Below are 17,341 nucleotides of genomic sequence, written 5' to 3'. Positions count from 1 at the left end.
CTTGGTACCCTAGAAACTCACATCCTTGACATCTGTCCACAGGTGACAGATGGCTCATCAGTGGCACTAGTACCCAAGCAAACATCTGCCTACAACATCTCCAACTCATCCACCTTCACTAAGTCCCTCAGCAGATATGGTGAGGGACCAGAAGGGTTGCAACCAGGTAGTGGGTGGGCAGTGGTCCTGGGTTGGATGCCCTTCTTCTTAGTGCTTTGCCATAGTGTGCTGGGTGCCAGGACTAAAGGGGCTTAGCTGTGGCTGTCACTGGGCTCCTGGCCTTCCCTTTGGTTCTGAACCAGTGTCTCCCCATAACCCATAACCAGGCATTCCCAGCATACCTAGAAGGAACCTTGGTGCCCCCGATTCTAAGGGAAAACCGTCTGGGTGGGACAGGGAAATAGCCCTGCTAGCTGACAGGCTATTCCTACAGAGAGCATGCTGCGTACAGCCAGTAGCCCTGACAGCCTACGCTCACGAACACCCATGATCACGCCAGACCTGGAAAGTGGCACAAAGCTCTGGCACCTGGTAAAGAACCATGACCACCTGGACCAACGCGAGGGCGACCGTGGCAGCAAAATGGTCTCTGAGATCTACCTGACAAGACTACTGGCCACCAAGGTGGGTGTATGGGGGTAGGCCCGAAACACAAGGCCAAACTCAGAGTTCAGCAAACGTGTCTAGGTCACCTAAGAGGTTGGTGCCCTGGACAGCTCTGAAGCTCAGCCCCTCACCCTGCAGGGAACATTGCAGAAGTTTGTGGATGACCTGTTTGAGACCATCTTCAGCACAGCACACCGTGGCTCTGCCCTGCCTCTGGCCATCAAATACATGTTTGACTTCTTGGACGAGCAGGCCGACAAACACCAGATCCACGACTCTGATGTGCGCCACACCTGGAAGAGCAATTGGTGCGACTGGTGGTGGACAGGCACCACGGGGTGGGACTGCCAGGGGCAAGGCAGAATGGACCAGGCCCTACAGTGCCTAGGCCTTCCCAGTTTCCAGCCCTGGATCCTGGAGCAACCCTACTACTACAGCCTATAGGAATTCCTTGGGTGAGGGATCGACCTATAAGAAACAGCTTAGTGGGCCAGAGCCAATTGATAACATAGAGGAAGTGACATTCATAGCACAAACCTGTGCTCAGTGATGTGTGACAGAGATGGCTCTCAAAGGCCACTCTGAGGTCACATGGCAGAAAGTGTGGAGCTCTGTACTGCAGGTGAAAGTGAGAGTTGAGGCCACCGCAGCCCCAGCAGGCTCATGTCCGTGCTTCCCGTGACCACCTCTGTGCTCAGCCCTGACCCAGCCTCTCCCAGCATAGACCGCCCACACTAGTGAACCAGCCTTAGCTGCCTGCAGCCTAGCCATGGGCTCCATCTCTTCTTGCTGCTCAGCGTTCTCTGGCTTTGGGCTTCTCCTGTGTGCAGTCCTGTCCCAGCAGGCTCTGCCTTGTGTGTGACTTTTCCACACCATAGTAACCCACAAGTGTAGAGGAAGGCCACTTGAACTCCCCAGCAAGGTTGGTCACTGTCACCAGATCCCTCCTTCTCTAGGACCTCCACTCTGTGTTTCCATGCCCCTCATACCTACACCTCTTTAGCTCCTTACTCCTGGAGTTGTGCTCTGACCTCCAAGTCCAGTCGGTCATCAGCTTTCCTGGTCTCGTGTCCCTTAGCCTGTGTGCTGGATGGTCCTGACCCGGCACAGAGCCTGTACCCCCCCTCTCCCTTCTCATCATTCCTCTATTGCTCCTCTGGGGCTATGGGAGCCTAAGCCCCAGATCACCTGTGCTGTCTGTCAGGAGGTGCAGCACCGGCCGGATCACGCTGCTGTATGCAGTCTTCTAGATTACTCTAAAACAGCTGCCTCAGCCATGTGGAGTGACCAGCCTTGGCACATGCCCATGGTCACCAAAAACCTGTCTTCAGTTTCACTTAGTTTCTGTCTGAACAGCATGTGTGGTAATTGGGTGCTTGGCCAAGGGTGTCTGCGGCATTGTGGGACATAGAGGGTGGGAGTTAAGTCATATGTCCTGGGACTATAGCTGAGCATAGGAACAGGGATATAAGCCAGTGTGCAGATGTCAGAAGTGGCCCCTGTACATAAGCTGGACATGCAGAATGGTACTCTGGGAGGCACCAGGTGGCCAGTGGGGTGAGGGGCCTGCCCCACTCGGGCATGTGGACATCCCCTCATTCTCTGAAGGACAGGGTCGGGCCTGTGGCATAGTTGACCTCACTTCTAGCTGCTACAGAGGGAAAGTGGGGTAAAGAGGGGTTGTTCTAAGCAGTCTTGGGCCTGCTTGTCCACAGCCTGCCCCTGCGCTTCTGGGTGAATGTGATCAAGAACCCGCAGTTTGTGTTTGACATCCATAAGAACAGCATCACGGACGCCTGCCTCTCTGTGGTGGCGCAGACCTTCATGGACTCCTGCTCTACATCAGAGCACAAGCTGGGCAAAGACTCACCCTCCAACAAGTTGCTCTATGCTAAGGACATCCCCAACTACAAGAGCTGGGTGGAAAGGTGGGTGGCCAGCAGGGGTCATGCAGACCTGGGCACAGATTGGTGGGTGGGTAGGCCTTGTAACCCTACCCGCACTGACCCTGCCACCTACTGTCAGGTACTATGCTGACATCGCCAAGATGCCCGCCATCAGCGACCAAGACATGAGCGCCTACCTGGCAGAGCAGTCCCGGCTGCACCTTAGCCAATTCAATAGCATGAGTGCCCTGCATGAGATCTACTCCTACATCGCCAAGTACAAGGATGAGGTGTGTCCCTGATCCTCGGCTCTACCTGCATCAGAAGTGGCCCAATACTTGCTTTTGCTTCTGTACCTGACCATCCAGTTTTTTCTGGGACGATAAGGAAAACAGGGACTCTGGGGCAGGGTGGAGATAGAAGGTGACAGTGTCTTCCAAAAATGGATAGCTAAGAGTTTATGAGGCTGAGTGATATCTCTGGAGCTAGGCACAAGCTGTCAGCCTCTTCTGGCTTGGAGTGGTACTGCCAGGAAGTTTCTTGTCCTTTGCCCAGGAACAGGTTCCTGGCTTATCTCTCTAGGGTGACTTGTCTCTACTCTGGGCTGGAGCATATGTGGTCAGTGGTCAGGCTGGACATGTGTAGTGGGTACTGGGTGGTGCCAAGGCACTGAGGCAGAGTGGGCCTGGCTGGCTAAGGTCCCTAGAGTTCACATGGCTGAGCTAGGGCCCACCTGGGGATAGACAGATGATGTACACAGGCCAGGGTGACCTGGGTGTGGAGACTTTGAACTTGGCTATGTCCCTGAGCCAGATGGATTGTTATAGGTCTAGAAGCAGGGAAGTTGTGGTCTCCTGGCTGGGCTGAGCCAGTGAGGTGGATAGTCTCACAGCCTGTCTGGAGGTGAGAAGCCACAGAGGCAGGTCTAAGGCCATGGACCTATGGGCTCAGAAGGACTCTGGACACCAAACCACCATGGAAGGGCTCACAGGCCGTGGTGATTGAGGGCATAGGGTGGGACACTGAGCCTGGGCTCCCACAAAGACTGAGGTATGGGGAGCCAGATGACTGTAGGTAGAGGTGTGATCCTCAAGAAGACGATCTAAGAACATGAGAAACTCAGCAACAGGAAAGGGCAGTGACCATGTCACATCAGAAGGCAGGCAGGGAGCAGAGTGCTGCTATAGAAGGCACACAGAGCCCCGAAAGGGTGGGGTGGGAGAGGCCAGAGCCTGTTGGTATAGGGGATGAGGGTAGAAGTGGTGATCTTAGGGGCTCACTCTGGAGTGCTATAGCAATCTGGACCAGAACTGTTTGCACAGCTAGGAACTGGTAGCATCAACTCTTGAGTGCTCCCCAAATCCCCCACTAGGCATAGCAGTGTCACTTGAGTTGTCCATGCAGGCTTCCCTGAGAACTTTCAGCCCTCACCCTGACCCTATTCCCCCTTGGCCCCTGCAGATTCTGGTAGCGCTGGAAAAAGACGAGCAGGCACGAAGGCAGCGGCTCCGGAGCAAGCTGGAGCAGGTGGTGGACACGATGGCCCTGAGCAGCTGAGCCCTGGACATGACCACCCAGCAGGAGGCAGAGCAGGAGGGCAGCAAGGGGGACCCAGGAGACAGCTCACCTGTGCCGAGTGCCAGCTGTGGGGCTGCAGTTGGGTCCTGGCCCTCGCCTTCCTCTCCCTGCCATGCAGGGCCGATTTTTACCGCTGTGGATATGAGGGTTCCTGCTGAGCCACCTCTGTGCCTAGGGCTTGCTGCCCTGGGGCAAGGATTGCAAAGCATGCCTGGTCCTGCCCAGGGATATTTGCTGCTTGGCAAGAGCTGCTGGTGGCCTTCCTGGGAAAGAGGTGGCCTCTGAGGGGCCGAGATAGAAGGCCAAGCCCTCCATAGGGAGGGCACCAGGACAAGGGGCTGGACCAGTTTGCAGTTCCTGGCTTCTCCAGGTGCTCCCAGCAGGCAGAGTCTGAGGGGGAGGTGAGATACCCTGGGCTGGCTGGGCACAGTGAGCCACAGCCTGGGCCTGTCCACCAGCCTCTACTCCAGTACCCCGTGCTTCACCACCCTCAGATTCACCGCGTGCTCTGCGCGGCCAAGGCTGGAGTGCCACGTCCTGCGGAGAGGCCCTACTCCCCTCCTATGGAGGGGCTGCGAACCACACTTGTGAGTGACATGCGGACTACGGCTAGGCAAACCCCTCTCTGTCCTCAGGGCTGTGCCTCTGGGAGCCTCCCGGCCTGGGGCTCCAGTCAGAGTGCATGTTCCCATTATTTATTCCCTGCCTCCTGCTCCTGGCTCAGCCCACCATGGAGCTCCGGAGGATAGCAGACCACCATCCACTATCCTCCCTGCCCCATCACTCCCCAGTGGCTTCCATTCTGGCATCTCAGCAGTGTCCTGGTCCCCCACAGTGGGACACCTGGGTACTGCTTTTCAAGGGAACAAGAAATCCTGCTGCATTCTGCTCTGGGGAGTAGGGACAGGGCACTTCTGCCACACTGCTGGCTGTGGACAGTGACCCAAGGGACCGGAGGTCAGCTGTGTCCACCTTTGCCCACAACAAGCAACAGAACACATTTTTAATGGACCCTGTACATATATACATGTATGTGTATATATATGTATATGTGGCCCTGGCCCCAGTGGGGTGCTGTACAGTTACTTGAGGGAGGAGACACAGGACGGCAATTCAGGAGGAACCCAGGTGGAAGAGAGCAAAGCCAAGGGTCCTGGAGCTGCCATCTGATGTGGCCTCTGCTTCCCGCAGACCGAAGAAGCCGCTGCCCAAGCTACCGGCTGCCCCAACTTCGGGTACAGAGGCTGTGGACCTGCATGACTGTGCTAGCGTTTAGTCTGAGTTGATCTTTTCGAACTGCAAGTGTTGAATACTAGAGGTGGTTAGACCCTTTTTTTTAATGTTTTTTAAATTAATTAGTCATTGGGAAAGCAAGCAAGCGGCCTATCCCCTTTTCAAGTTCACTTTTTCGATGGTACTAAAGATTATAATGGATTTTAAGGGACAGCTAACTGTGGGCAGGCCCAGCCTCAGTGCTGGGGACAGCACACCCTTCGTCCATGGGCTCCTAGCCCTGTGGTCCCTCACATTCCAAGCTGGGGAGCCAGATGGGACAGGGTGGAGGTCGGATTAGAGTTGCACCTTTTAGGTTGCTATGGGGGCAGGTGCAAGGACTCAGGGAGCTCCTCCTTCATGGTTATCAAGGGGCCTGGGCACCCTAGGCCTTGAGCTCTGGTCAGGTGTCTGTGTGGCTCATTCTTTGGGCTGATATGGGGGTCAGAGCCAAGTCTAGCCAGCCTAGATATAGCCGTTTCTCAATAGCCCCTGTTACCTGGGGTTTTACCTATGAATATACCCCTCTCTTCCTTTTGATGCCTCCAGGCTGTGCCTGGGTGGGAGCCTCAGTTTCCCCTAAAGTCTTCCCTGGATGTTGGCTTCAGATGGAAGCCCCCAGTTCTTCCAGCTCTGCCTGGACCACGCACAGCTTCTAGGCTCAATGCCTTCACTATCCAGCCCCACCACCCTACCCAAGGCCCCCAGACTCACACTACCCTACCAGGCCACCTCACCCATGTGGTTGTCATAGGTGGGTGGTGAGGTGGCCTGGAGCAGCCTCCCCAGGGCGTCTGTTGGCAAGCACTTTAGCATATCTGTTTACATGCAAGCTGCCCTAGCTGTTCTTGGTACAGCCATCAGGGCCAGGCCTCACCTCCCTGCCACTCCTAGACTGGGCTCTGACATCTGTTGTCCTTGGTGTTCAAGAGCCATTCATCTCTGGCGCCCTGCAAAGGGCTCCACTCCAGCTTAGATACAGCTTGTGTTTGGAGCCCACTGTGCACCGGGCAGTAGATGCTCAGGGCCACCCTCTACAGTTCTAGGCCCAAGGAGGTGGCCAAACACTACTCCAGCCAGCCTGGCCCTAACACTCCTGGCACTGCCGTCCTGCCATGGGCTCTGTCCCCAAAGCCCTAACCTGCCTGGTTTTCCCCTTTGAACCCAGACTCAGGAGTGCCTGGGCTGTTAAAAGCTGAGCCTGGGTGCCTGGCCTCCACATGCCTTGGGCTGGCCCTGTGCTCTCTAGCTGCCCCACCCTCTTATGGTTGGACAGCTAAACAGGGCAGCAGGGATGAGGGCTTTGATGTGTTCCCAGGAGGCACAGCATTGAATCCCAGGCGCAGGCCAGCAACCTCTGTTGGTACAGAGGGGCCCGACCGCCACCCCTACTCCAGTTCCCCCAGTTTGGATCTGGTGGCTCACATCGGTGCTACACAAGCTAGAGTAGATATATTTAGAGAGAGAAAGATATTTTTAAGGTGAAGCCCATGATTAGCTGTCCTTTAATGCCACAGAACACTCCCTTTACTCCCCTCCCCACCCCCACAAAAAAAAAAAACCAGTCATTTGGACAGTCTGAGTAGACCAGGCCTCGGCCATTGCTTCTCTGGAAGCGGCAGAGCTGATATACTCAGTCATCAGATGTGTAAATATACGGCTATTTCCTATTTTACGGTTCTTCAGATTTAGTACTTGTAAATAAACACACATTAAGGAGAGATTAAACATTTTTGCTAAAGCTTGTGGCTCTGGGTCTTATTCTAGTGGGGTGGGGTCCAAGAGGTGATCACAGAAATAGGATCTTGTCACATCCTCAGGGCAGTGCCTCATCGGTGGCATCAGGCACCCTGAGACCTCTGCCCTCCAGACTGGAGGTGAACACACCGGCAGTGCACCCAAAAGCCTAATAGACCCATGTGTCCCATCAGCCCCATTTACAGCTGAAAACAGCACACCCTCTCATCTGAATATGGGCAGGGACAGAGAGGGATCCTCATGGTAGCCTGTGTGACAGGACCATGCGCAATCCCCAGTGGGAACATGCTCATCTATAAGGCTGACCCCCTGAGGCCCTGTTAAAAACAGATTCTGTCCCCAGGGTTCAGGGCAACCCAGAAGTGCATGCATGACCCAGGGCTGTGGCCTTGGGATCCTGAGTTGCCCACAAAGAGTTGGTAGTATTTCCCTAGTGCTTGGCCAGGGGCCTGTCTTCACCATGGCCTTGCACTAAGGAGCCGAGGGTGGGGCAGCTCTTGTGCACATTCGTTCAGTTTAATGGGGTGAGTGAAGGGGTCATACAGTCTGTTGTTGCATGACTTGGCTCAGGTGCCCAATCTTGCCCTCACCTGGGCAGTGTTGTGGAGTTGGGTGCAATGGCACTGAAGGAGGCAGCGTTCACTGCCCGTGGAGGTGCCTCACTCCGTGGGAGCGTCTCAGGACCTAGGACCCATGTCTGATGACTGTGCTGTGTTGTTCATCCACTGCACAAGGCCACGGAGCAGAGGGTCCAGGCTCTGAAGCATCCTGCCTGCCCCTGTCTCATTCCAGTCCTCTGAACTCCAGTGGCATTCCGTAAGTCACAATCAGTGCTCCTCCATTCCCAGCTGCTCTGTCCTGACAGCCTCCACAGTTCAAACAACAACAAAAGGCAACGTAATCACCATGAAATTGCATGGGAAATAGATTTAGCAAATGTGGTTCCGTTTGGGGTGTGACATAGCCCATTTATGTCTCTTGAGCCCTCCCAACTTTCTGGCACAATCAGCCCTGCCTCAATTACCCTCGTTATGCTGCCAAGGGCTCTGGCCCTGCCACCGAGGAGTGAGCCAACCTCTCAAAGCAGCAATCAGTGCCCCTGCACGGGGTGATCAAGCATGATTAGGGCAAGCAGAGACTGATTGCCACACAGTTTATAGAAGCAGGGCTGTGGTGGCTCTGAGCAGGGCAGTCAAGGGGTCTGGGTGGCAGAGGCTCAAGGCCAGTCCTCAACTCTGGATCAAGAGGACATTTTGCTGTATCTCCCTTGGGCCCCAGAGCAGCCACGACTCCAGCAGAAGACAAACCAGGTCAGAGGTGCGAGAAAGATGTCTTCTGATAGACTCCAGTGCATGGAGGAAGTCTAGCTGAGGCTCAGTGAGCCATATCAGGAACCAACCAACCCAACCAAGGGCAGGAGATGGCCTCTGGGGAAAGAATGGAGACCTGTCAATCATGTAGTCCCAGAGGAAGGAAGGACCGTTTGCAGAGATAGGAGTGGCCTAGGCACCAGGGCCAATGTAAAGACCTATGGGAGGCCTGAATGAGGCAGGAGCCAAGACAGACTGCCTGCAGAGGAATGGGCATGCCAGCCTTTGGGAAGCAGGAAGCTGACTTGGTTTACTCTTAATGACTACAGGACTGGTCATTGGAGGCTGATGAGAAGCACCTGCAATAGCACAGCTACATCTACCTGGGGTGCTGTGTGGCCAACATCCATGAGCTGACCCGCCACACCTGGCTGGGCACCTAGGTCTCCTGGAGTGAGGTTCTCGGAGACAATAGCTTCTTCAAGCTATGCTGGACCCAAGATACAATACAGGGCAGATCTGGTCATGGCCCAGACCCTGGGGATGGTTGTTTCTTCAGTGTGGCCCAGGCGGGTAGCAATCAGCCACTGTTGGCTCATTTTGAAGGAGGCCAGGGACAAAGATGAGATACCTGCTCCAAGAGACCCAAGAGGGGCCTGCATTAATTCTTTGACTGTCCTGGCTCCTGAAGCTCTTATCTGTAGTGAGACTCTGCAAGGACAGTGCCCAGGAACTCCCAAACACTGGGAAGGCAGAGGGAACCTTCTTCTCAAGACCAGGTATCCGAAGCTACCACCTGCCCCTGAGAGACTTGGCTGATGTTTACAGAAGGGGTCTGCTGGGAATCAGGCATTCTGGCCATGATGGCTGCATCTAGTTCATAATCCACCCCCCAATAAACACCCAGGCATGTCCTTTAACGATGCCCTTCTATTTGTAACATGGTAGGCTAGGGGAGAGAGCTTTGACTTTTACAAAGGTCCAAGACTGCCTGACTTCATTCTTGCCTGGATCGATGTGATTGTATGGGGCCATAAGCACCCCACCTTTCTCCTGTCTTCCACATCTTTCCAAATCAGGTCCCTGGTGGCCACCACGTTGCAGGGAAGAAGCCCCTTTGGTCAGCAGGTGCTCACGTGGGGATTTTATTAGCCATTCTCAGGGCAGCTGCACCTGTTTGAACCAATTAAGCTGGCCTGGAGAAAGAGATGCTCTGGTTGGCTGGACATAGATAGGCACATGACCAAGAAAATGGTCCATGCACTTTAGCCTGAGTTTTGCTAGTCATTCAGAGCTGTGACCATGCACAGGTCCTGGCCTGCACAATCCTGAACCCGACTTCTTTGCCATTGTGACACCACCTCCTGGAGAGAAAAGGGAGGCTCCTAAGACTCATGAAGCTATAAGGTCCCTAAGGCACCTTCCCCAGATCAAATAAGCAGTGACAGTTTCTAAGGAAGAGACTTTCCAGTGGAACTGCCTGAAAGTTGCGCAGGGAGCTCCAGGGATACAAATTCTGAGAGTGGTCACCCATGCCAGGTCAGGCCTTTCAGTGGTTCTGCCACCAAAGTCTCCCATACTTTTTCAAGTAACAGCGATAAACTCATTGGTTCACTAAATGAGGTGGGTGGGATCATTTCTTTGGCCAGTCGTTGATGCCCCGTTGAGATGATCAGTTCCCTTATTTGGCCCACCTTGCCTCCAAGAAGGGAGAGAGCACACAGAGGAGGGTATGAGGGCACTTAAAGAAGACTCACATAGCCGGGCGGTGGTGGCACGCACCTTTACTCCCAGCACTCAGGAGGAAGAGGCAGGTGGACCTCTGTGAGTTGGAGACCAGCCTGTTCTACAGAGCAAGTGCCAGGACAGGCTCTCAAAAAAAAAAAAAAAAAAAAAGATAATGATTCACACAAAAGGAAGTGGGAATCCTGAGATCCTCAGTGGCAGCAGGGTACCAACCAAGAGCAGTTGCAGGCATTACAGATCCATGTCCTTAGCAGGCTTGACAACACTGCCCAGAAATTGTCAGCAAGCTTGCAGCTTCTGGTGTCCTCAGGCATGGAAGCCTCTGACAAGACTGCCTCCTCTGAATCTTGAGAGAAGTCTTCCCTCTCCACAGAGGACCCAGAAACTGGACCAGAGCCAGGAGCTGGACTCTCAAGCCTTCTTGTCTTCTTCAAAACATGCTGCAAGGAGAGTTTGGTAACTCTCATATATTGGGACAGGTGAACTCTGATTGGCTGAATTGCATGCATGCAAATAAGATATAAAATGGGACCAATCAGGGAAGAGCTATCAAACCCAAAGAGGAAAGAGTCTACCAAAACCTGAGGGATGCCCTAAACCCTCTCCCCATCTCTTCATGTTTCAAAGCAACCTGGAAAGGTGGGAGCCTCCAGGCAGCCTTTCTGTTTCTGTGGTTGGTGCACTGCCAGCTGTTTGAGCTTGCTCAAGGATGCTGGGGGCTTGGAACCAGATCAAAAGTCCAGGAGTGCTCGATCTTCTCTGGAGGCTGCCCAACATAACCTGCTGCATTCCAGGGTTCTTGTGTGGATTTGCACCAGCCAGAGTCTCTGTGTGCATGCATTTGTGTGTGTATGTGTGTGCCTGTACATGTGTTTTTCATTCCCCTGCTACCTGAGAAGCTGAAAAGTAAGAAGGCATCTGATTGTCAGATGGTGGCAGAGGAGTCTCGTTTGTCCCTGGATTGCTCCAATCATTTGTAGCTGTCAAACATAGGCCACCCAGCTCCTCAACATAGGGCTTTCCATTTCAGGAGGGACTCCTGTCACCAGTGCTAACTGTAGTCAAGAGATGTGTTTTCACATCTTCAAACTGAAATAGAACCTGGTTTTAGGGTCAGTCTACCAGCTTTCCTGATGCTTGGGGTCTGGCTGCCATCCTTAGTTAGAGCTGTCCCCAGTCAAGGTCTCTTTCCTACTGTTTCTGTGACCCCCTGTGCTCTCCTTCCCAGATCCCTCATTTTTCCAGGCTGCCTGCTGTGGTTTCATGTCAAATCTGCATGATAGGGAACTCAGCACACCCAGTGCTAGGCTCACACAAACTGAAGCCTGGAGTCCAGGTTGGGGCCCTGTTAGGCTCCAATGAAGAATTGAGACATTCCTCCAACTTTTTGCTCATTGGTCATGACTGAACCACCAGAGGAAGGACATTTTTTTTGGTTTTTATGGGACAGGGTTTCTCTGTATTGTTTTGGAGGCTATCGGTCCAGCCCAGCCTCGAACTCACAGAGATCCGCCTGCCTCTGCCTCCCGAGTGCTGGGATTAAAGGCGTGCACCACCACGGCCCAGCAGGAAGGACATTTTGGTGGTGTGAATAGGTCTATATAGAGAGTGGGACTATTAGGAGTGGGTGTGGCCTTGTTGGAAGAAGTGTATCACTGTGGGGGCTGGCTTTGAGGTCTTATGTGCTCAAGCTATGCTCAGTATGGGACACAGTTCACTTCCTGTTGCCTACCAATCAAGTTGTAGAACTCTCAGCTCCTTCTCCAACACCATTTCTGCCTGAATGCTGGCATGACCCACCATGATGATAATGAACTAAACCTCTGAAACTGTAAGTCAGCACTAGTTAAATGTTTTCCTTTATAAGAATGGTTGTGGTCTCTTCGCAGCAATAGAAACCCTAACTAAAACAGACACATAATTGTAGTTCAAGAAAGAGCCATAAACTGGCAAAATGGGCTCATTTGATGAAGTCACTTGCTACCTAACCTAATGACCTGAGTTCCATCCCTGAAACCCACATGTATTCCCCCGCATCCTGCTCATAAACAAACATGAATTTAATATCATTTTAGAAGACCAATGAATCCACTTCTCTAGTCAATAACTTAGATGCACTCATGTCCACTGATGTGGTGGGTAGGCTATCTCCTTATTACACTTTGGCACTAGCCTCTATCACACAGTAAAAGGGATGGACTTGAACCCCACCCAAGGTTACGGCAGGAGTGGGGTGAAAGGTTATGAAAAAGTCAACCAGGTTGACTTCCAGTTTGAAGCATGCTGGTGGTGTGTGCGAGGGAAGAGCTTCTAACCCTTTATGCTAGCTGCCTTGAGTGCCACGGGCAGGGTTTGTGGAGAGAGCTCAACAGGCAGGGGCAGAAGTCAGGCAAGAGAAACCCTCCTCTACTGGTGAGACTGAGGAGAGGGAAGGAGGCTTCTGGGGGCCGAGGAACAAGTGACTCACAGTCAGGGCCATTCAGAGCTGAGGGACAGAGGAGAGTTATAACTACACTATAGAAAGCCAAGCCAAAGAAGCCTGAGTGATGTCCTGAGTAAATGTCTATTGTTAACATGGGCGTGGCTCTGCCAAGGACTCCAAAGCTAAGACCCACAGGGTATCAGCAAAGCCTTATGGGCCAGGTCCCAGGGGAATGCAAAGCTTTCCTCAGCTGCCCAAGTAGCAGTGTTTATGAATGATTATCAGTGTGTACAGACTAGCAACTGCAGCTTCCTCCTCTGAGATGTTTACAGCCTGAGGCTGGTCACCTACAGAAGCCTACAGAGACTAGCAAAACCCCTCCTCTCATGCTATACCTAACAAATATGATAAGCAGGATTCCACGCAATCTCAGCTTTACTGTGCACACGTCTGTGTGTCTATTCTTTCTTCATTCCCTCACTGGTCCTCCTGGGGTTCCAGGACCCAAGCTGCATAAGACATGGCACCCAAGAGTGTGCTCACATCACTCATGGTGATGTGCAGGGCTCCACCTGTCCAGCTGTACAAGGTGACATTTCCTCTGGAGCTGACAAGGGACCTGAGCTCTCTTTCCTAGTGTCAGGAGACCCACGTGCTTTGCCATGACCTTAAGCCATCTGGGGAAGAAGAAAAGGAAGGGAATAGCCGTTCCTCTTGGGAAGCTGATCTGGAACCAACACCCTTTTCAAAGCAGAAACAGTTATAAGGGCTTGTTTAGCAGCATGGGGTTGAGGCAGTTTTAAGTCTGAGGTTTCACCCTGCCTCCCTGTGGGGCAATATCAGGAGTCACAGGCGATTAGGAAGCCACATTGGCAAACTCATCTGAGCAGGGAGTATACACACAGGCTAACGGCAGTGCAGTGACACAGACCCGAGGGTCCCAATCTTCCCTTCTCTGAGGGTTGGCTACATGTCTGACAGACATGTGACATCTGGCAGATCAGAACTTGCTCCACACTGTGGGGCTCACTAGGGTCATCCACAGAGCCGGTTTTCTTCCCTGAAAGAGAGGTGGCAGGTTTGGTTTGGCTTGCTTGCGAACAAGGGGCAGAGTCTATGAAGAAAGAGGTGTGGTGTCTCTTTGGGCTACCAGCTATGAGGCTGATTCTAAGAGTTGGGATCCAAGACATGAGGCATGTCCACTGTCCCATGTAGTAACCAGCATCTGCTTCTCACCCTCAGTCACCTCAGCCTGAGAAGCCTGATGGCACTGCAGAGTGTGGCCATCCCTCCTAAGAGACAAATGGCCCCCTATCTACAGCTTGACGTGACACCTGGGCCTAAGAGTATGCTCAGAGCTGACATGGCCAACCTAGAGACTTCAGCAGTCTCAGACAGACAGACAGACAGACAGACAGACAGACAGACAGACAGACACACACACACACACACACACACACACACACACACACACCACTATACCTGAGACTGTCTCCTCAGGTCTCTGCCCACAAGTCAGGGACCTCTGAGGCTCTCACTTGTGGACATCAACACAAAGGGTAAAGCCATGGCTGTATCCCATGGTGGGCTAATCCTGGATTAGGAAGCTGCCAGCACAGAGCCACTTGGTTCCAGCATGCTCTCAGCATGCTGCTAAAGGCCCATTAAATCTTGCAGGCAGAGGCTCTCAAAGCTCGGGTGGGTGGTCGTGACTTTGGAGTTCCTGCCAACTTCCAAGCTCCCATTTTCCACAGTCACTGGCTCGCAGCATCTTCCATCGTGGAGTGGGCATTACCCTCACTCGGTGCAGAATCTTCACCAACCCACTGGGAGTGGGGGACGCTGAGGACTGGCCTTGCCCCTGGGTTCTAGAAAGGACATCAGGTTCGGTTACTCTGAAAGGCCTGTTTCTTCTTTCTCCAGGTACATCAGCATTGCCTTCCTGGTGGCCACTGAACTTCAAGTCTCCACATCACACAGAAGGCTTCCCCCATCACAGCTGTTTTATTTTGCTGGCCTGTGGGGACAGGGTCTGCTCTGTCTCCATCCCAGATGTCTTCTGCTCCTAGGGTGGAACCTGGCACACAGTAGGTGTTCAGTGCTCGCTTGTTGAGTGGATACATAAAGAATTACCACATGCTAATCTTTGCACACGTGGAGCTTATACATCCTTGTGACTAGACAAATGCACCAAGCCCATCTCCCGTAAGCTGGACCTTTCCAATAGGGCCCAGGATTTGCAGGACCTACTACGATGAGTTGTTGTGTTGGTCTTTTTTTTTTTTGTCACTGTGACCAAATATATGAGGAAAACTACCTAAACATTTTTTGGTTACAATCTTGGAGATTTTAATCCGGTTGTTCCTGCTATATGGTGGGATGGAGCCAGACATCAAGGAGGGAGAACATGACAGAAAACAACTTCTCACCTCATATTGGCCAAGGAGCAAAGACAGAGAGAATGGAGAGGCCAAGCACAAAGTATCCCCTGCATAGGTGTGGCCCTAGCAACCAACCTCTTCCATGTAGGCCCCACACCTCCTAATTCTATCACTTAAAAAAAGATTTATTTATTTATTTATTTATTTATTTATTTATTTATTTATTATGTAGACAGTGTTCCATCCGCATGTATCCCTGCAGGCCAAAAGAGGGCACCAGATCTCACTACAGGTGGTTGTGAACCACCATGTGGTTGCTGGGAATTGAACTCAGGACCACTGGAAGAGCAGCCAGTGCTCTTAACTGCTGAGCTATTTCTCCAGCACCCTAATTCTATCACTTGTGGACACTACCACGGCACTGAGGAGTTTATCAGTGGAGTCATCCAAGATGAGGCCAAAGCCCTGTGATGCTGTCATGTCTCCAAAGACCCAGCTCAACTCTGCTGCAATGAGGACCCTGCCACTACTCAGTCTGTGTATGTATTGGGGCGAGGATTCCCAATCCAAACCCTTTCTTCCAGCCCCAAACAGAACTTCAGTGCATTGGTGAAATCGCAAACCTTTCACAAGACTGGCTTCTCCTCTATGACACCAGCTGCCAACCCTGTCCTACTGGTAGCTCTGGGTACAAACTCCATGTGGTCCTCCCATGCAGACCTCACCATGGGCTTCAGGTTTTTGTTTCCCAGCTGTATAAATGGCCGGCCGACTGCAGAAGAGCCTCTCTCTATCATTTTGCCCCACCTTGTCCTGCTCCTCTTGTGGAGACTCTGACTCCCTCACACTCACCTCTGGTCAACTGACTTGGCCACTGAGGCATGGCAGAGATGCAGCCTCAATGTGTCTTGGATCACTAGGAGGCTCTCACCTGCAGGAGGATATGAGACCTTACAAAGAGAGACCTACTGCCCCAGCCAGACATGGCCACCCAAGATGTGCTGTGACCAGCTGTCCCTAAACATATACAGAAGAACCAGAGAGCCAAAAGCCCAGTCAGGGGCCCTGTAAGCACTCGCAGTTATGAACTGTCCATCCAGGCTTTGGGTGGCCTGCAGAGCTAAGCATCTCCCATATCCCTTTCAGGCTACACTGAAGGGGCTGGTCTTCCTCCTCCCTCCCTCCCTCCCTCCCTCCCTCCCTCCCTCCCTCCCTCTTTCCCTCTTTCCCTCCCTCCCTCCCTCCCTTCCCTCTCTCCCTCTTCCTCCTTTCTTTCTTTTTCTTTTCTTTTCTTTTTTGCCTGTTTTTAGAAGTTTGTTCCAAAGTAGCTAAAGTCTCTCTTCCTAGCATTAGTCTTCCAGGCCTGAGTGATCTCCAGGATCCCAAATGCTCCTAGCCCATGACACTATGGAAGACTGCCTGGAGTCTGAAGGTCCCAGCCTGCTAGGGCATGTGCATCAGGTACTGGAATGACTACCTTTGCACTGTGGATTACGGTTGGGCTAGAGAGGCTGGGAGCGCCCGATTCTTCCTTTGTGGCTGCTGATATCAACTCTCTCTGGTGTATCTTATCTTGCCAGCTATCTGACAAAGTGTGACCTTCCACCCATGCAATCAGGCCACAGAATCAGCTCATTGAGACCCCCAGGCCTTCAGGAACTGCTTGCTGAGAGACAGCTGAGCAAGGACACCCCACTGTGGGAGCCCCTGGTTCCTCTCAGTAGTTATGTGGTGGCATTGGCTATGGTCCTGGATGTGGCTTTTCCTGTCTTGTTCCAGTTTTCCCAGCCTCCTTGAAGAGCTGTGAGAACCTGTCAGTTTGCATGGCCTCTGTGACTTGCATTTGGATCCCCTTTGAGCTCCAGGTCTAGGTGTCTGCTGGGTCCTGGAGTGAGACTGAGACACTGGCCAGCAGGATGGGATTCCTCTCATATGCAATTGGTGTCCATCCTCTGCAGTTGGGCAGTCTAAGCAAGGTCAGGAAGCACACCCAGACAGAAAACAATGAATGCCCAGTATGTGCCCAGGACAGCAGAATGGGTCCCTGTCTGTTAGCTGGACCCTCCACACCCAAGGTGACCTGGTACCCATGGCTTACTTCTGCCTGCAAAGTCTCTAGAACCTAGTATACCATCCAGAACTGCCATTTTTCTCCAATTGAACCCCAGGCATTTGCACCCTACCTACATAGGGCTCCAGAAACATCTCAGGAGGCAAAATGAATGCCCCACTATCAGACTCTGCCCTGAAATATGGTCTTTGCACATAGTATATATGGGCCCCTGCTCCCCTGCCTGCCTGATGTGTGCTGAGCCCCCATGGCTCAGTCATGCATGCATGTCTTAATTCTAGAAGAGTCCTCCTGCCCCATTGGGGTGGGGT

The 17,341-nt window shown here is 52.7% G+C and overlaps 1 protein-coding gene across 1 annotated transcript in view; it reads left to right on the top strand.

Moving 5' to 3' along the window:
• Plxna1 (plexin A1) overlaps nt 1-7,083 on the top strand; it is a 45,199-nt gene extending 38,116 nt beyond the window's left edge. Inside the window, exons 27-32 of the mRNA XM_040739317.1 lie at nt 43-139; nt 434-624; nt 745-914; nt 2,322-2,534; nt 2,632-2,782; nt 3,954-7,083. Coding sequence (XP_040595251.1) covers nt 43-139; nt 434-624; nt 745-914; nt 2,322-2,534; nt 2,632-2,782; nt 3,954-4,049 — 918 coding nt within the window. The 3' untranslated portion in view covers nt 4,050-7,083. The remainder of the gene's footprint in view (nt 1-42; nt 140-433; nt 625-744; nt 915-2,321; nt 2,535-2,631; nt 2,783-3,953) is intronic.
• Nucleotides 7,084-17,341: the final 10,258 nt, after the last annotated feature.

This window comes from Mesocricetus auratus, unplaced genomic scaffold (genome assembly GCF_017639785.1).
Source record: "Mesocricetus auratus isolate SY011 unplaced genomic scaffold, BCM_Maur_2.0 Super-Scaffold_100676, whole genome shotgun sequence".
Taxonomy (NCBI): domain Eukaryota; kingdom Metazoa; phylum Chordata; class Mammalia; order Rodentia; family Cricetidae; genus Mesocricetus; species Mesocricetus auratus.
Note: the sequence above shows the minus strand (reverse complement) of the source record. Positions and strands in the feature narration are given on the sequence as shown.